Here is a 20748-nt window from a genome sequence, read left to right as displayed (position 1 = left end):
AAAGGGTACAAACTACCAGTTATAAGATTAATAAATTCTGAGGATCTAATGTACAGCCCAGTGATTATAGCTAATGATAGTGTATCATAAACTTGAATGTTGCCAAGAGAGTAGATCTTAAATGTTCTCACCACAAAAGAAAAATGATATTATGTTACTGGATTGGGTGTTAACTAATGCTATGGCGGTAATCATTTTGCAACATATAAATGTATCAAATCAACATGTTGTAACACCTTAAACTGATACAATATTATATGTCAATTATATCTCAGCACAACTGAGGAAGAAAGGAAACTAAACTAAAATAAAGTCTCAGAAAAACAGAAATCGTTACATGGAATCAAAGAAACAATATGACTTATATGTTAAACTTAACCTAAATTACTGAGCAATGTTCTAGATTGCAGGCAGTGATTGTTCTATAGAAAGACAGGAATAAAGAGAAGGAACAGGAAGAAAGCAGAATATAAAAGATCAAAACTAGAGCAGAGAGAGGAGACAGAGACGCATGAGAAGAGCATGTGAAGGACAGAAAGTCTAAAACGGACACACAGCTGAATTTTAAGGAAATTCTCTGCACGACACTATGGTATTAGAACTTAAGAAATTCCCTTTTTGATGTATTTATAGTTCTATGTAGATCAGACAGGACACTTACAAGAAGCATTATTTTTTCTTGTAACACCAACCACAGGAAGGGCCAAAAGGATGTCATGGTGGAAAAAGCAGAACTACCTCACTACCATGAAAAGAATAACAACAAAAATTGAAAGTCTGAGGGCACCAAAATAAACTGTCTGTACAAAAGATGATTATAGTAAAACAAGGAGGAAGTTGAACCTCAGTTTTGGAATTACTGAACTGTGCAAAGGCAGAAATCAATCTGCATGGTCACTAGCACGGCGGAGCCAAACGATTCTGCATTCGCAATGCAAACAGCCAAACCTGGATGCAAGAAAACTCTTGGAGCACAGCTACATGGCTACTTCTGAAGCCATGTTTATAGCCACTGTCTCTGGCATTTGTGTCTCAGTATGGGGGCTCTTTGGACAACAGGTTCATAAGGAACTCAGCAACCATCTTTGGCCTCCTAAGAAACCAGCACGATATCCTGGCCTAGAGAAAGCCAAAGGAGTCATTTGTGGAAAGATCAAAAGAGCACAGCGGGCTCTCTTCTGGGTGAAAGCTGAATTTTTCATTAAAATTGGTGGGAGGAGTCACCTCACAGAGAACACATTTATAAAGTGGCAAGGCAACAACTTCCTGTGTCACTGTAAGAAAGTGAGCAGACCTTTGCTTAACTACACTGCTGGTTACATATACCGTTGCATATATTTTGCCATTCCTGTCCTTTCCTTGAGTTCCTGGAAGGGACTCCTATGGACTCTCGTTTCATGTTTACACTCTTACAATTTAACCACAAGCCCTTAAGTATTCAGCAATTCCGAATCTCCTTCTTCCCCTCACTCAGTCTGACATTCTCCCTCTTCCTGAAGACTGGCTTTATTTATGTACCTCTATATTGTACCATCCCAGCTCTGCAAACTACCACTTTTTTAACATGTTGGTTTTCAGAAATTCAGAAACCTCTAGATAACCATTCAGACCAATTTCACATCCACTGTTTCATCTCTTCATTTCAGTAAGTTGTTTTTAACCCCTTGTTACTTTTTTTTTTTTTTTAACTGCTTCCGAATTCCCACTCCTTGGATAATTTCACCATTCGTTGAATTTAATCTGTTCTCTCCTAGCAGTTTCATAAACTCAAATCCATCAAAATCATTGACCTTATGCTGTCTTCATTTTTAACTTCTTTCTTTTTTTTTTTTTTTGCGGTACGCGGGCCTCTCACTGTTGTGGTCTATCCCGTTGTGGAGCACAGGCTCTGGACGCCCAGGCTCAGCGGCCATGGCTCACGGGCCCAGCCGCTCCGCGGCATGTGGGATCTTCCCGGATTGGGGCACAAACCCGTGTCCCCTGCATCGGCAGGAGGACTCTCAACCACTGCGCCACCAGGGAAGCCCCCATTCTTTCATATTTTAAATCGTTAGCTTTCAATCCATGACTAGCACTTGCATTCTTTATCCTTATGCTCCACTCTTCTCGACATTCACCTTAACCTGTTTTTTAAAATCTGTATTCTCTACTCTTATACTTAATCCACTTAAAACTGGACTGACCTAACATAGGTCTTTTCTTGACGTTGATCTTTTTATTGTTACTCATATTATAACTAGTAACATGAAACTGCATTTTTAAACGTTTTCTTCATGGGTATGAGGTGATCTGGCTCCAACATCTACTCCTCTATTTGTTCTAGGTCTGACTCGGCTGGTCTGTTCATTTCCCACTTAAAAGACACAGGGTCAGGTCTTGCTTGTGTAGCTGGGATAACCTTTCCAGACAGAGCAAGACTAGCTTTCAGTCAAAAGACCATGGGTGGCTGTATTCCCTGACTTCCTTCTTCTAAAATTTATTACTGCTCCTTCTGCCCTTCTCTTTTTTGCTGTTTTCCTTCCACAATGCTACAGCTTCTGAAATAACTCCTTGATCATGTAGCCATGCTGTGTCACTGTATTTCTATATTCATTCTAGAAGCCAACATGATTTTAATTCTCAGTTCGTGCTTTTTTTTTCTCTCTACTCTCATTCAGACTCTGGAAAGTCCTTCTCTAGCTTGATTCAATTCCTGTCACCCAATTTCTTTCTCCCTTCCTTCCTTCCTCCCTTCCTTTCTCTTTCTTTTCTTTCCTTCCTTCTCTTTCTTTGTTTTCTTTTTCTTTCTCTCTTTCTCTACCCGTCCCTCTCTTTCCTTTCTTTTCTTTCTTTCTTTGTTTTCTTTTTCTTTCTTTCTTTCTCTATCCCTCCCTCTCTTTCCTTTCTTTTTTTCTTTCTTTTCTTTTTCTTTCGCTTTCTCTACGCCTCCCTCTCTTTCCTTTCTTTCTTTTCTTTCTTTCTTTCTTTTCTTTTTCTTTCTCTCTTTCTCTATCCCTCCCTCTTTCCTTTCTTTTTCTTTCTTTCTTTTCTTTCTCTTTCTATCCTTCCCTCTCTTTCCTTTCTTTCTTTTCTTTCTTTCTTTCTTTTCTTTTTCTCTCTCTCTTTCCCTATCCCTCCCTCTCTTTCCTTTCTTTTTCTTTCTTTTCTTTCTCTTTCTATCCTTCCCTCTCTTTCCTTTCTTTCTTTCTTTCTCTTCCCCCCCTCCCTCTTTCTTTTCCACATCCTAAATCTCTGTGTTCTACTTCCTTCAGTGTGCCCTTCATCTTAACTTTCAGTTCCTCAATAACTAAAATTCTCTCTTGTCTTCCTAGCTATAACCCATTTGCCCTCACCTTTTTCTGTTCTATATGTGCATTTCGCTATACTGTGAGAGACCTAAAAATCTTCTCAGTAGTGCAACTATATTACAAAATGATACCAGCTTCTTGTATTAATATCTTTTAGAATTTGACTCCTTCCCTAAATATTTTGTAAAAGTTATATTCAAGGTTACATACATTAGGCAGTTATACAAAGGACAGAGAAAGGCAATAACTGTCTAAAAGAGGAAACTTTTAACACCTTAAACTCACAGAGTGCTGTATGTCTATTACAATAAAACTGGAAAAATTTAAAAACTAAAAAAATTAATCTACTCAGAGTCTTACTTATAGCTACCAATGTTTGTTCAATTATCTGGTAAGATGTACAGGGAAGCAGGAAAAGGAAGAGATTGTCAGTGGGAGAAAATGACTAGAAAGAGAGATTGGGAAAGTCTAGAAGTTTGGACTTCATCCTGTAAGAAAATGTGAGCTATATAGATAAAATCAAATGGGCATATGTCACTTCAATTTTTTAACTTCTAAAAACTCTGCATTAGAAGATGCAAATTTAAAGCTGACCTTCAGGTTAATGAAATTAAATTTATCAAATAAAATTTATCAAGCGCCTGTTTTCACAAGTTACTATAAAATAGAAATGGTTTTCCTTCAAAAGACTGTAAATTTAGCCTTATATTTATTAGAAGTCCAATATAACCCAGTTAGAGGCTGCCACTTTAGAGCTTCTGCAGGAAACATGCCAACCTACAATTCAAAGAGGCCAGAAGCCTGTTTTGAGCTAAACGCAATCCCTTACTTCATACTCTCTATCTTCTCAGTAGCCTCTTTCCTCTCTCCTTCAAGACTTCCATCTGTTGCCATGGTTTACCTATTCCTCAGGCTCTGACATGGGATTGTCTCCTCCCTGCTGGCCCAGTTTTTGGTACCAAGTATTGTTTTCTTGTGCACCAGCCCCTAGCACAGCCCTGGAGGCACCATCAGGCATTCTGGGAGCTTTTTCTTCTCCTTGACCCAGAGCAAGGAAGGCAAGTGCTGAAAAACTGGAGGGACCAGAACTTGAAAATATGATAGCAAGCGTTGACACAAGACATGATTGATAAGATTAGCAAAACAATATAAAGATATAAAATGTGACACCTGATGGGCCAGGATATAGATATTGTGTCCAACATCTTTTGGGGAAACACCATCATCTCCGCCCTCATCATCCCCATGATCGCATTCCAATCCTTGGTTATAGGCATTCTTCACCACATCCACCTATCAAAAAACAAAGGGGAAAAAGAAGGCTTGAAATGCCACAAACAACATGCATTTACATCATCTATGAGGTGTAATTAAAACTTGGAATGCTTCCTAAGACTTGAAAAGTATAAAAGAATTCTAAATGAAAACAGCCTAGGAAACCATCTGTATTTAAATGAATATGGAAGTATTTTCCTACAATATTCCCTGTTTTCTTTGCAAAATTTGGCTTTGGTTTTTTAATGTTGACTGTGCCAAAGTTCCCATCAACTGGGAGATGTTGAAACCCTGATAAGCATCCATTACTTATTAAGGGCCCACTAATAACAAGAACACATGGTGCTGGACACCGTTCTCTGCCCTGAGGACCCAAGAGTGGATACAACAGAGTATCTGCCCTCAGGGAACTTACTGTCAGCAAATCAAGAGGCCAACACAACTGTGAGGCACTCAGCAAGCACAGGGCAGGGGCACTAACTCAGGCAAGAAGTTGAGGGTAGGTCACAAGGAGGAAGTAGATGATGGGATAAAAATGTTGTAGGCAAAGGAAATGGTATTTTCAAAGGGCTATTGTGCAGAGATATTGTCAAATGAATATATAACTCACCGTCCCATTTAACCATAATGATAAGGAAGGCCTTGCTCCTCTTAGCCCACTGCCTTCCATGGATGGAGTTTTTTGCTTTTGTTTTTTGCAGGTCCTATGCTCTCGTTAAATGTATGTTAAATCAAACTGCATCTTATCTTTCTCTTTATCTGCCTTCTTTGAATCCATCCCTTACCATTAAAGAGAGCAAAAGAGTGCCTTCATAGGTTTCCCCATAGCACCAACAGTGGTGTTTATATAAGACTGGGACTTAGTCATTGGGGCACTGGCTTATATAGTTCGAGAATGTTCTCAATGCTTTTGAAACCCAATGATTTTAAAGCATGATGATATTTCTTCATAATTTCCATGTCACAAGTGAGGAGGAAAATGTAACTTCTACAATAGGAAGACACACTAATGATCTCTGCGGAATTCCCAGCAGGTCTCCACACAGTTTCCTCTAGGCTGAGTACCGTGTAACATTTTACTAATAAGAACAATTACCAAAGATATTTATTTTGCTTTTATTTTCAGAAAGAGGTATAAATAAAATTTTTGAGGGGTTCAAACATTTTTATATACCGTCCTCACCTATATTCCAGTACACAAACTAAAGCAAAATTTTTTTCTGGCAAAAATAATTTGCAGATAGTTTAGGCAAGTGTGAAAATCTAGTTAAGAAAAGCACTTAAAGTGGATAAAGCCAATGAAGAAATAAGGACCCAAATCACACAGGCCTTCGCTATCATGGGGCTTCTGAGGTATTTGTTTTTTTTTTTTTTTTTTTTTTTTTTGTGGTATGTGGGCCTCTCACTGTTGTGGCCTCTCCCATTGCGGAGCACAGGCTCCGGACGCACAGGCTCCGGACGCACAGGCCCAGCGGCCATGGCTCACGGGCCCAGCCGCTCCGCGGCATGTGGGATCTTCCCAGACCGGGGCACGAACCCGTTTCCCCTGCATCGGCAGGCGGACTCTCAACCACTGCGCCACCAGGGAAGCCCCTGAGGTATTTGTAATAGCAGGTCTTGATGTGCCATTGTGCCTTGGTAGAGCAGTGAAAGCCAGTAGACATTTCCCCTGACATGCATACTATACATTGTCCCTTTTAGGTTACACATTATTAACACAGCTTTCAAAAGTTTTCTTACCAGTTCTCTGGGTCTCATGTTAAATAGAATTCTTTCTGCATTCTCACTGTCATGTCTACTTTCCATGATGGCCAGCAAAAGCTTGGAGGCATTGTTCTAGAGATACAGATTGAGTTGATACACGTGAAAGGTCTATTTCATGGATTAATGATCCCCTCAATTTGTTTTAATTGAGATTATCAGGACTATTTTTTTTAAATCAAGCAGAATTTAAACTGCTAATTTAGTTTGGCTTATTAACATTTTAAAATAGAGTATTTTACTTTGTTGTTAACACAAAATAAAAATAATCAATATGAGAGATATGTTACAAAGGATATTTTAAATATTGATGAAAAGGAATTTTAAACACAAAATTGAGTTTATATATAATGCATTAAAATCTAATCATATCTTCCTTGACTATTTCCTAAATAGGCATTTCTATGATGAAACTTTAACAAGACACCAGTATCAACGACATATTTCACAAAAATGGCATATAATTTACAAAGAATTCAGCATAATTGTTTTAACATGAAACATTAACACACACTAGCATATCAAAATTTTAAATAAATTTGAGCAATAATTAGTGAAAATTAATCTATAAAATTCTAAATTCATGAGTTAGAAACAAAATATTTATTGATAACAGTTTACTAGTCTCCCTACATGGTAGTATATATGCAACATTTTTACCATCTGGGTTGTAGAAGAATAATATTTTCTATTTCTGTTTAATAGAGAATAAAAACAGCTTATGTTGCCTTTGGTGTTTTCTAATTTAGTTTATAAATATATTGTCTCAAACATGCTTACATATAGAAATCAAGAATGTTTCTGATACAGCCAATTTATTATCCAAAACGGGTACAACATTGTTATACACCATCTTGCAACACAAAGTACAATATCCTCAACATTTGGAATGATGCTTCTTTTTTTTTTTTTTAAGTCTTTATTGAATTTGTTACAGTATTGCTTCTGTTTTAAGTTTTGTTTTTTTGGCTGCAAGGCATGTGGGATCTTAGCTCCCCAACCAGGGATCAAACCTGCACCCCCTATACTGGAAGGTGAAGTCTTAACCACCAGGCCGCCAGGGAAGTCCCTGGAATGATGTTTCTTTATACTGTGTTTTCAACAGCACTGCCCTAGAATTGTGGCAAACTGCAAGATGATAAAAATGACCTGGGAGATATTTCTATAGTGTTTTTGTAATATTCACTTAGATAAAAATCTCAACCTCCACACACGCAGAGCCAAATGGCTCTAAGATGCTTCTTAGTGACTCAAAATTAACATCTTATGGGATGAAAACTTAAATTGAATCAGTTGTTTGGTGATGTAGGCATTCACAATACAAATTTTGTTAAAGTTGTGCCAACTAATTACACTGGATATTTTTAATACCAAATTCTACCCAACTATTTTTCTTTCAGAAATATAGCCTATTTATTAAATGGCTAATATTAGTAATGATGATGATAATGTGATGGTGATGATGATACCAACGTCACTAACCCATCCTAAAAAGATGTTAGGATTTTGTGGGAAAGGTAGCATTATTTTTTCTGTTCCATTGTCAATTTTTACAGATTTGTACTAATCCTAAAATTCCTTTTTTATAACCTAGCATCCCATATAAACAACATAGCTAAAAAAATAAGGCTCCAGTATTAGTGGAGAGCTTAGATCCTTAGAGCAATATTAATTGACCCCATAGAATTGAAAATTAAAACCCTGGCAACGCTAACAGTACTCTCTAATGAACCTCACTCAGCAGGCCCAATACATCATAGCTTAAAAATACATCCAATTTCAGAATGCTATTGGCAATACGGTATTTTTTCTGACCAATCTTTTTCATACTATGTTGGAGGAACAGAAATCTTGTAAATGACTTACTGAAATTTGAATCAATTTGAAGGTACAAGAGCCTATACATGCTAAGAAATCAAGTTTATGTGTGTTAATAGAGGATTTTCTTCCAAAGGAAGCTGGAGTCCTTAGAAGAAAAAAAAACAAACAAAAAACCAAAAATAGTAACAAAAAAAACTACCTATTTATAAATTCAGCACTTTATAGTCCCAGATCAGTTATGAAATATAAATTAAAAGGGACAAGATATATGTATGAGAAAATTCATAAAATGGTATAGTAAATTAGTAAAGTTAAATATACTTAAAATTATAACTGGTTAAGTAATTAAATTTAAGGGTGAATGGTATAAAATAAAACCTTAACATTTTTAATATGGAATCTCTATAATGTTCTGGAGAATTTATAATTAAAAGCATACTACCTATACCTTCTAAAATTTGCCAATATACTATATCATTCTGTCTTACAAACATTGTTCTCATATTGGCCATTATGTATAAAGCCTCATGGATTCTTTAGAAATGTACACTCATCTCTTTCTTTAAGTAGAAAATTATGAATATTTCAAGTCAAATTCATTCATTTTGTATTTTATATATAACTTGATCTATCCAACTGTCATATTTTGAAAAGGTATATATAAATTATGCCTAGAAACATAAATGAAATTTTAAATGATCCTTTTTCAAAAAAGATTTCCATTTGAATAGCCAAGAGTACCTTTGTACTGTTAAGTCATACCACATCATTTAATTTAGGTTTTTTTACATAGGTCTGGATTTGTAAATAATCTGTATGCCTATACTTTGAGAAATCCTTCAGTATTTTCCCCCATTAAGTTATGTCAATTAAGAGTGAGACTTAAGGACTTCCCTGGAGGACCAGTGGTTAGACTCCGTACTTTCACTGCTGAGGGCCCAGGTTCAATCCTAGTAGTTGGGGAACTAAGATCCCACAAGCCTCATGGCATGGCCAAAAAAAAAAAAAGAGAGAGAGAGATTTAAAGGTATAATTTCTAGGTAAATAAAGGATTTAAAAAGCCTGTTTCTTTATGAATTATGGTTAAAAATGAATTCAAGATATAATAATTTTTTCCTAGTAATTCAAATTAAGCTGTCTGTTATATAGGCCTAGGCTGTTTTTACTAAGTGAAGCATGAAGCTAATTAGGAAAAGGACACACGTTCAATCTACATAAGGATCACCTTCTTTCTAATCTATGAAGATAAATACCCAAAGATTATATATATTGCAAATGAAAATAGTGAACTTCTCTCTTTGTTTGCTTATTAAGAGCCATTAGCACAATCTCCACATAAGTAGGATATATATATATAATATATATTCCATTATATATCTAAATCTATATTTAGAAACATAATTATAGAAATATCATTTCTATTCTTCTTGGCCATAAATTTACCCATTAAAAAGTTAAACTTTATTCTCTCTATGATATTGGATCGGCCTGTCTTTACAGAAAAATTTTATTTAACCTATGATTTTTAAACCTGTTTAACACTAAACATAGGTGGTCTTTAATAATTCATCTCAATTGAACAGCATGTCTTTATATTTGGGATTATATAGTTTCTTGTGTATATTCATTTATCTGTTTCTACTTGAACAAAAAGTTGAAGAAATGTTTTTCAAAATGCCATTGTGTTCCTGACCTCTGATAAATGGAACTGCTGGGAAGTATGTGCATGGTTTAAGTTGAAGCACCTCCTCAAAGGGAGTGTGAAAATGGCTTAGCTTGTTTGGGGGAAAAAATAAGATTCTAATATATAATAAAAGAAAACAACTTTTAGAAACTAAAGAGACATAAAACTAAAATGCAGCCCTCCTCTGACATAGTCTCATTAATTGTGACTTGCTGGATAGAATGCTGTAGTCAAGACGAATTAAAAATGTACGGGATAGTGAATGTTCAGAACCTTTTGCTCCTCTATATAATGAAAAATAGAAAATAAAAGCAGAAGAAAAGCAGCAAAACAAAATGGCTGCTTAAAAAAACTACCAGTAAAGTACCCTCCAACTAACATTACCTCAAATCTTATTTGACACTTTATCAGGAATTTAGTGCTCACGGTGCTTTTACTATCCCTTTCTGCCAATTCATTAGTTGAAAATACGATAATACCTTGCTTTTTACAAGACCTACTTGAAGATTTAGAGTCAACTCTGAAAGGGAGTTTTATATAGAGAATGTCACTTCCCCCCCGAATAGTGGATTTACTCTACCTTTAGTTGAAGCACCAGGTCCATTCGATATTTACCAAGAGGGTTTATGTCATTTAGAATCAAAGCAATGATGATATCAATCCCATTAGATTCATGAGTAGCAATACATGTCTAGGAAACAAAATGTTAATAAAATAACACTTTATTTACCACATAAGTGCACTAGAAGCCATGACATAAAATTACAGAATCACCTTAGCTTTTCGACTTTTAAAATATAATTAAAATTTAACTTTGAGATTAAGTCTAAGATAAGCCAAAGGTTTAACTTTAACTTTTTCTTTTGCATAGATTTTATTTGTTGGTTAGTATTAGTTAAATGGCTTTGTATGAAGAACATAGAGATAGACATTGTATGAAACAGGTATCTTTTCAATGAACCATTTTAATAGAATTTCAAAAAACAATGGTTAAGTAAAACATTCAGTCAATAAATTTTAATATGCCCTTCATTAGAGGAATTCCTTAAATTTAGAATTTTAAGATCTGACCTATCCAGGCTAAAGGAATATTTCTATTTATAAAAGGAATGTGCCCCTTATGCCCAAGGTTTGTAAGTAAACTTTATTGGAAATGATGTAGCAACTTCATTTATCTGCTACTTGATGCTTAATGAGTAACAAGTGATGCTGTTGATCATTCTGGGTGGCAGCAGACAGGGAATATAGGCACCTCCTGATGTTTTGGAGACTTCTTGTCAATTATGGTGGTTGAGAGAAAAGGTCAGAAGATTCCTTAAACTTAAGTGATTCACAGAGGAATATGACTTGAGAAAAGCTTATAAAATATCCTGAGAGATAAATGTCAGTATTTTGAAGGTTAGGGTCTACTGTGCTAGGACTCCGAATTTAATTCATTTTATAGGACCTGAAAATCAGGAACCTGTGAGTTGGAGTTTGTGAAACTACATCTTACCACACAGCACCCACTGTCAAGGTGTCTGAAAAATTGAAACCCACGTAAGATAAATGAGAAAGAGTAAAATCAAGGTGACTCTGAAAGGACTGTTATTTTTCAGAATGGGTTTCATTTCTCCCTTCATACAAGGAAATTTTTACTCCCCTGACACCCAAGAGAGGTGTTTTCCATCCATCTTCTACATCTCCTGAGGTTCTTCTGATTGTTAAAATGTTTGCTAAACTTAGAGGGAATCAATTTGCAGATCGTTTCCGGAATTTGCTAGCCACTTTCTTTCTTTCCACACACTTCCAGAGCACGGGGTTCATAGTAAGTATATTTCCAGAGCATACGGGATTCATGCTATTTTATTATTAATTTCTACTTTTAGAGATTACCTGATTAGTAAAACACCAAGAGTGGAGAATACCTGTTTTCTGTTATAGATATATATGATTTTAACCAACAACAAAACCAAATCTTTGAATTTGCATATATTTCCTTAACTTTAAATCAACAGTTAGGTTTTCTTGTATCGTTGCCCTAGGAGAGGGAAATATAATACAGAGCAAAATCCACAAACTCTTTCACCATGTCACGTGCATATTACGGGGGGGGGGGGGGGAAGAAGTATGCCCCTAACAAATTATTTATGTCAATAATTGCGTTTTTGTTCTACATACCTATGTATTTACATGTATGTGTGTGTGCATTTTTGTACATATATATCATATAATTCACAATAGAAAAGCAAATTACTTTTTTCACTTTTCTATATTAAACACTGATAGCTGGTCTCAATGGCGTCTTTAAAATTAATATCCAGAAATGTTTGTGACTTGAAAACTCTTCCTTCCAGGGTGGATCCATGCTTGTGATGGTAGCCCTGTAACAATCTGTGTAGATGTGAACAGTCAGTAAATTCCAGGGTGCCCCCCGCTTTACTAGTCCAAGTGTTCTACCGTCTACTCCTTCTATGTTTCTGTGATATCCAAGAAAATGGAATCAGAGACAAACACTCTGGAAAAAGGAGTCAAAACTTTGCCCTGGAAAATGTAATACAGTTAAAAGCGCACTCTAGACTAAACCACAAGTCCTCAGTTTTAAGAATGGCCCTACAACGTACAGATTTGGTTACTCTGAGACTCTGGAACACCACTTGATTTCTGAGTCAGAACCTATTCATCAGCAAAATGGGAGCACTACTACATATTTCGTAAGTTTACTGTGAATATGAAGGAGATAATATACACAACACACTGCAGTGGAGCCGAAGAAACCAATGGGAGTTGATGCCACAAATCCTAGAAAGATTGACTAAAGATGAAAACTGATCAATGATGAAAAAACGTATTTTACGTTTTTTGATAACTCTGATTTTTATCTGGAATATTTTCATGGGAATTTCCTTTTATGGTGAAATTAAATTAAAATATGGCATAGTATTTGTTAGTCCATAATTCAGTCTTTGTATGTTTTGTTAGGAAAGTAAAACTATCTGGCAAAGCAAGCAGAAAGATCTTTTATATGCACACAAAGCTTGGCTCCTTCACCAATCTGATCCTTTTGCTGACTGGTCAGAATACTTGTGCGTGAAGGACTGCTTTCACAGTTACCTGATTTTCATGGCATGGGCCCTGGCAATACTCAGTCAAGCTCTCCAGAGTCTGGTTGACCAGCACTACATTCTTCTCATTGATGTAGAGACCCAAGAGGCCCAGGCCACCTGTCGTACTTCCACAAATGCAGTCCAAAAACTGAAGGGTCTCACAGACAAGGTTGTAATTTGTTTTGTTGTTTTGATTCCTCAAGAAATTCTAAAGGCAAAAGAAAGCATACCTGAAGCATTAAAAAAAAAAAATCACTGTGCTAATTGTTTTCAGTTCTCTCCGTATGAGTGTTTTTCTAACTCGAGAGGATCCCCGTGGCAATGTGGGATGGAATTGCTATTTATATGGAAGCATTTGCATTTATTAAATTTCTCCTGGGTTTAAGGAATAAAAGATGCATTTTTCCCCAAGCATCTATATTTATCAGTATGGTTCATAACAAATATTTCTCAACGTCATTGTCTTAAAACTATATACAAAGGGCAAAAACAATAGGTAGTAGGAAAAGGAGAAGGAAAAAAAATGGAAAGAAATTCATTAGGGAAAGAAGAAATCAAATATTCAACTAAATGATCCCTTATAAACAGTGTAGCTTCAAACAGTAAATGATGCAACCATTATGGAGGGCAACTTGGAAGCACCTATAAATATTTTCAGTTAACATACAACTGCAAAGAGGTTCACGGCATACTGCTTATAACAGCCCCAGCTGGAAACCGCACCATACCCACCCATCACAAAGTGACTGATTTAAAAAATAAATGTACATCCAAACACTGGAATATACTGAAGCTATAAGAACGAGGTACTTCAATGTACTGATATAAACATAATCTAGTAATAAGTAGTTTAGTAATAAGATATATTACTAAATGATAAAAGTAAGTGGAAGACCATTATATTGTGTGTGTATTTTTTAAAAGGTTTACATGTACAGATCAGTATGCTTATATATACATAAAAATTTCTGGAAGGAAATACAACCTATCAGAGTGATTTCGAGACCTTGCCCACTTGCTGACAGCTGCGGTCCAGTAGCGGGAGCAGTCGGGGCCCTGCAGGAACCGAATCAGCAGCCAGCAGTGGACCCTCTCTAGAACCAAGTCTAACGAGAGATTATGCATTCTGTCCAGTCAATGCAATGGATAAGCATCCCCACGGTCTCAGTGCTCCTGCTAGAGGTGAGACGTTACAGCAAACTATATGACAGCATAGAGGAGTTTCCATACGTATTGCTGAGGGAATAAGAATCTTATCGATCTTCTTTAAAGAACCAACTTCTGCAGAGGGCAGACAGCAGAAGCAAGAACTACAATCTGCAGCCTGTAGAACAAACACCACATTCACAGAAAGAGAGACAAGATGAAAAGGCAGAGGGCTAGGTACCAGATGAAGGAACAATAAAACCCCAGAAAAACAACTACATGAAGTGGAGATAGGCAACCTTCCAGAAAAACTATTCAGAATAACGATAGTGAAGATGATCCAGGACCTCGGAAAAGGAATGGAGGCAAAGATCGAGAAGATGAAAGAAAGGTTTAATGAAGACCAAGAAGAATTAAAGAACAAACAAACAGAGATGAACAATACAATAACTGAAATGAAAACTACACTAGAAGGAATCAATAGCAGAATAACTGAGGCAGAAGAACGGATAAGTGACCTGGATGACAGAATGGTGGAATTCACTGCTGCAGAACAGAATAAAGAAGAAAGAATGAAAAGTAATGAAGAGAGCCTAATGTTACAACATTAAACGCAACAACATTCGCATTATAGGGGTCCAGAATGAGAAGAGAGAGAGAAAGGACCAAAGAAAATATTTGAAGAGATTATAGTCGAAAACTTCCCTAACATGGGAAAGGAAATAGCCACCCAAGTCCAGGAAGTGCAGAGAGTCCCATACAGGATAAACCCAAGGAGAAACACACTGAGACACGTACTAATCAAATTGGCAAAAATTAAAGACACAGAGAAATTATTGAAAGCAGCAAGGGAAAAAGGACAACATAGAAGGGAACTCCCATAAGGTTAACAGCTGATTTCTCAGCAGAAACTCTACAAGGCAGAAGGGAGTGGCATGATATACTTAAAGTGATGAAGGGGAAGAACCTACAACCAAGATTACTCTACCCAGCAAGGATCTCATTCAGATTTGATGGAGAAATCAAAAGCTTTACAGACAAGCAAAAGCTAAGAGAATTCAGCACCATCAAACCAGCTCTACAACAAATGCTAAAGGAACTTCTCTAAGTGGGAAACACAAGAGAAGAAAAGGACCTACAAAAACAAACCCAAAACAATTAAGAAAATGGTCATAGGAACGTACATATCAATAATAACCCTAAACGTGAATGGATTAAATGCTCCAACCAAAAGACACAGGTTTGCTGAAGGGATGCAAAAACAAGACCCATATATATGCTGTCTACAAGAGACCCACTTCAGACCTAGCGAGACATTCAGACTGAAAGTGAGGGGATGGAAAAAGATATTCCATGCAAATGGAAATCAAAAGAAAGCTAGAGTAGCAATACTCATATCAGGTAAAATAGGCTTTAAAATAAAGGATGTTACAAGAGACAAGGAAGGACACTACATAATGATCCGGGGATCAACCCAAGAAGAATATATAACAATTATAAATATATATGCACCCAACATAGGAGCACCTCAATACATAAGGCAACTGCTAACAGCTGTAAAAGAGGAAATCGACAGTAACACAATAATAGTGGACGACTTAAACACCTCACTTACACCAATGGACAGATCATCCAAAATGAAAATAAATAAGGAAACAGAAGGTTTAAATGACACAACAGACCAGATAGATTTAATTGATATTTATAGGACATTCCATCTGAAAAGAGCAGATTACACTTTCTTCTCAGATGCACATGGAACATGCTCCAGGATAGATCATATTTTGGGTCACAAATCAAGGCTCAGTAAATTTAAGAAAATAGAAATCATATCAAACATCTTTTCTGACTACAACACTATGAGATTAGAAATCAATTACAGGGAAAAAAACGTAAAAAACACAAACACATGGAGGCTAAACAATACGTTACTAAATAACCAAGAGATCACTGAAGAAATCAAAGAGGAAATCAAAAAATACCTAGAGACAAATGACAACGAAAACATGACGATCCACAACCTATGGGATGCAGCAAAAGCAGTTCTAAGAGGGAAGTTTATGGCTATACAAGCCTACCTCAAGAAACAAGAAAAATCTCAAATAAACAATCTAACCTTGCACCTAAATGAACTAGAGAAAGAAGAACAAAGAAAACACTACCAAAGTTCAATAAAACTGTAAGCTGGTTCTTTGAGAAGATAAACAAAATTGATAAACGATTAGGCAGACTCATCAAGAAAAAGAGGGAGAGGACTCAAATGAATAAAATTAGAAATGAAAAAGGAGAAGTTACAACAGACACAGCAGAAATACAAAGTTTCCTAAGAGACTACTACAAGCAACTCTATGCCAATAAAATGGACAACCTGGAAGAAATGGACAAATTCTTAGAAAGGTATAACCTTCCAAGACTGAACCAGGAAGAAGTAGAAAATATGAACAGACCAATAACAAGCAATGAAATTGAAACTGTGATTAAAAATCTTGCAATAAACAAAAGTCCAGGACCAGATGGCTTCACAGGTGAATTCTATCAAACATTTAGAGAAGAGCTCACACCCATCCTTCTCAAACTCTTCCAAATAATTGCAGAGGAAGGAACACTCCCAAACTCATTCTATGAGGCCACCATCACCCTCATACCAAAATCAGACAAAGATACTACAAAAACAGAAAATTCCAGACCAATATCACTGATGAATAGAGATGCAAAAATCCTCAACAAAATACTAGCCAACAGAACCCAACAACACATTAAAATGATCATACACCATGACCAAGTGGGATTTATCCCAAGGATGCAAGGATTCTTCAATATATGCAAATCAATTAATGTGATAAACCATATTAACAGCTTGAAGAATAAAAACCATATGATCATCTCAATAGATGCAGAAAAAGCTTTTGACAAAATTCAACACCCATTTATGATAAAAACTCTCCAGAAAGTGGGCATATAGGGAACCTACCTCAACATAATAAAGGCCATATATGACAAACCCACAGCAAACATCATTCTCCATGGTGAAAAACTGAAAGCATTTCCTCTAAGATCAGGAACAAGACAAGGATGTCCACTCTTGCCACTATTATTCAACATAGTTTTGGAAGTCCTAGTCACAGCAATCAGAGAAGAAAAAGAAATAAAAGGAATACAAATTGGAAAAGAAGAAGTAAAACTGTCACTGTTTGCAGATGACATGATATTACACAGAGAATCCTAAAGATGTCAACAGAAAACTACTAGAGCTAATCAATGAATTTGTTAAAGTTGCAGGATACAAAATTAATGCACAGAAATCTCTTGCATTCCTATACACTAATGATGAAAAATCTGAAAGAGAAATTAAGGAAACACTCCCCTTTACCATTGCAAGAAAAAGAACAAAATACCTTGGAATAAACCTACCTAGGGAGACTAAAGACCTGTATGCAGAAAACTATAAGACACTGATGAAAGAAATTAAAGATGATACCAACAGATGGAGAGATATACCATGTTCTTGGACTGGAAGAATCAATATTGTGAAAATGACTATACTACCCAAAGCAATCTACAGATTCAATGCAATCCCTATCAAATTACCAATGGCATTTTTTACGGGACTAGAGCAAAAAATCTTAAAATTTGTATGGAGACACAAAAGACCCAGAAAAGCCAAAGCAGTCTTGAGGAAAAAAAACGGAGCTGGAGGAATCAGACTCTCTGACTTCAGACTATACTATAAAGCTACAGTAATCAAGACAACATGGTACTGGCACAAAAACAGAATCATAGATCAATGGAACAAGAAAGAAAGCCCAGAGATAAACCCATGCACCTATGGTCAACTAATCTATGACAAAGGAGGCAAGGATATACAATGGAGAAAAGATAGTCTCTTCAATAAGTGGTGCTGGGAAAACTGGACAGCTACATGTAAAAGAATCAAATTAGAACACTCCCTAACACCATACACAAAAATAAACTCAAAATGGATTCGAGACCTAAATGTAAGACTGGACACTATAAAACTCTTAGAGGAAGACATAGGAAGAACACACTTTGACATAAATCACAGCAAGACCTTTTTCGATCCACCTCCTAGAGTAATGGAAATAAAAACAAAAGCAAACAAATGGGACCTAATGAAACTTGAAAGCTTTTGCACAGCAAAGGAAACCATAAACAAGATATAAAGACAATCCCCAGAATGGGAGAAAATATTTGCAAATGAATCAACGGACAAAGGATTAATCTCCAAAATATATAAACAGCTCATGCAGCTCAATATTAAAAAAATTACAACCCAATCCAAAAATGGGCCGAAGACCTAAATAGACATTTCTCCAAAGAAGACATAGAGATGGCCAAGTAGCACATGAAAAGCTGCTCAACATCACTAATTAGTAGAGAAATGCTAATCAAAACTACAATGAGGTATATCACCTCACACCAGTTAGAATGGGCATCATCAGAAAATCTACAAACAACAAATGCTGGAGAGGGTGTGGTGAAAAGGGAACCCTCTTGCACTGTTGGTGGGACTGTAAATTGATACAGCCACTATGGAGAACAGTATGGAGGTTCCTTAAAAAACTAAAAATAAAATTATCATAGGACCCAGCAATCCCACTACTGGGCATATACCCAGAGGAAACCATAATTCAAAAAGACACATGCATCCCAATGTTCATTGCAGCACTATTTACAATAGGCAGGTCATGGAAGCAACCTAAATGACCATTGACAGACGAATGGATAAAGAAGATGTGGTTCATATATACAATGGAATATTTCTCAGCCATAAAAAGGAATGAAATTGGGTCATTTGTTGAGACGTGGATGGATCTAGATACTGTCCTACAGAGTAAAGTAAGTCAGAAAGAGAAAAACAAATATTGTATATTAACGCATATACGTGGAACCTAGAAAAATGGTACAGATGTACCGGTTTGCAGGGCAGAAGTTGAGACACAGATGTAGAGAACAAACGTATGGACACCAAGGGGGGAAAGCTGCAGGGGGATGGGGGTGGTGGTGTGATGAATTGGAAGATTGGGATTGACATGTATACACCGATGTGTATAAAATTGATGACTCATAAGAACCTATTGTATAAACAAACAAAAAAATAGTGATTTCATGGGGGAATAAACCTGGTGAAAGTGTAAGCAAAGATGGAAACTTTTATTTTATTTTAATTTATTACTTATTTTCACTAATTTAATTTACTATTTAATTCATTTGAATTCATTTCTACCATTTGTTCTTTTTCCTTTTAGTTTGCATTTGTGACTTTTTTCCAATTTTTTGTATTGTGGCAAAATATACATAAAATTTACTCTTAACCATTTTTAAGTGTACACAGTCCAGTGGTATTAAACATATTCATAATGTTTAGCTACCATCTCCATCATCCATTTCTATAACTCCTTTCATCTTTGTAAAACTAAAACTCTACACCTATTAACAACTCCCCATTCTCCCTCTCCCTAGCCCGTGACAACCACCCTTCTACTTTCTGTCTTCATTATTTTGACTACTCTATCTCATACAAGTGGAATCACACATTATTTGTCTTTTTGTGTGCCTTATTTCACTTAGTATAATGTCCCCAGGTTCATACATTTTGTAGCGCATGTCAGAACTTCCTTCCTTGTGAAGGCTGAATAATATTATATTTTTTGTATACACCCCATTTTGTGTATCCATTCATCTGTTAATGGACACTGGGGCTGCTTGTTCATATTAGCTATTGTGAATAATTCTAACGCTTATTCGTATTAAAACAAAACTCTTTTATAAGTAGCATTTTCCAAATTGTTTGATCCCACATTCCTATTAGTAAAATGTTTGATCAGATACTACACATCCACTTCCCACATGGACAGACCACATGGGTCAGCATAAGTGCACAGGCACATATCAGTATCTTCCCTCTGCAAATAAAGCTTCTGGTCTTTGCCTGCTGACAGCTCTGCAGCAGCTCTCTCCAAGTTGTGGTGGGGTGGTCCACAAGAGTCATGGCTTCCGCCATTCATTAATTCCTGAGGGTCTCATCTCCTTGGAGGATATTCAATCCAATTAATATGAATCTAACCTCTCTTACCAATTCAGAACACCTGCACTTTAGACGCTTACTCAGAAACACAGCTTCAAACTCTGCTGTCGCTCTAATACTGGATTTGTGCTCTTAGAAATGATGTCACCATTCATGTGGTTTTTCTATGGTGACATAAGCAGCATGTCCAAATGATGCCCAAAACAAAGGGGCCAAAATTCCTAGGCACACCTAAGTTCATCTATTTGACAACAAAAAATGTACCAAAGAAGATGTAAGGCCAGGATTATATTAATTTACAAAGGTTCACAAAACCTTCACTGTTGTAAAAAATCCTCTTCCCCAAGTAAATCAATGAAGTTAGAACACTCCCTCACACCATACACAAAAATCAATTCAAAATGGCTTAAAGACTTAAATATAAGACATAACACCATAAAACTCCTAGAAGAGAACATAGGCAAAATATTCTCTGACATAAATTGTAGAAATATTTTCTCAGGTCAGTCTTCCTAGGTAAAAGAAATAAAAGCAAAAATAAACAAATGTGATCTAATCAAACTTATAAGCTTTTGCACAGCAAAGGAAACCATCAACAAAATGAAAAGACAACTTACAGACTGGGAGAAGATATTTGCAAAC

At 36.1% G+C, this 20748-nt stretch overlaps 1 protein-coding gene across 2 annotated transcripts in view; it reads right to left on the bottom strand.

The window, feature by feature from the left end:
* ITPR2 (inositol 1,4,5-trisphosphate receptor type 2) overlaps positions 1-20748 on the bottom strand; it is a gene marked incomplete at its 3' end in the record, with an annotated part of 533638 nt that overhangs the window by 138588 nt on the left and 374302 nt on the right. For both annotated transcript variants that reach the window (XM_079715959.1, XM_079715960.1), the window contains exons 42-45: positions 12922-13122; positions 10409-10519; positions 6303-6398; positions 4458-4580 (exon numbers count right to left, since the gene is read on the bottom strand). In XM_079715959.1, coding sequence (XP_079572085.1) covers positions 4458-4580; positions 6303-6398; positions 10409-10519; positions 12922-13122 — 531 coding nt within the window. The remainder of the gene's footprint in view (positions 1-4457; positions 4581-6302; positions 6399-10408; positions 10520-12921; positions 13123-20748) is intronic.

The sequence above is a fragment of the Hyperoodon ampullatus genome (genome assembly GCF_949752795.1).
Source record: "Hyperoodon ampullatus genome assembly, chromosome: 11".
In the NCBI taxonomy this organism is placed as follows: Eukaryota; Metazoa; Chordata; class Mammalia; order Artiodactyla; family Ziphiidae; genus Hyperoodon; species Hyperoodon ampullatus.
The sequence above is the reverse complement of the archived record's forward strand: the minus strand, read 5'-3'. Positions and strand labels throughout refer to the sequence as shown.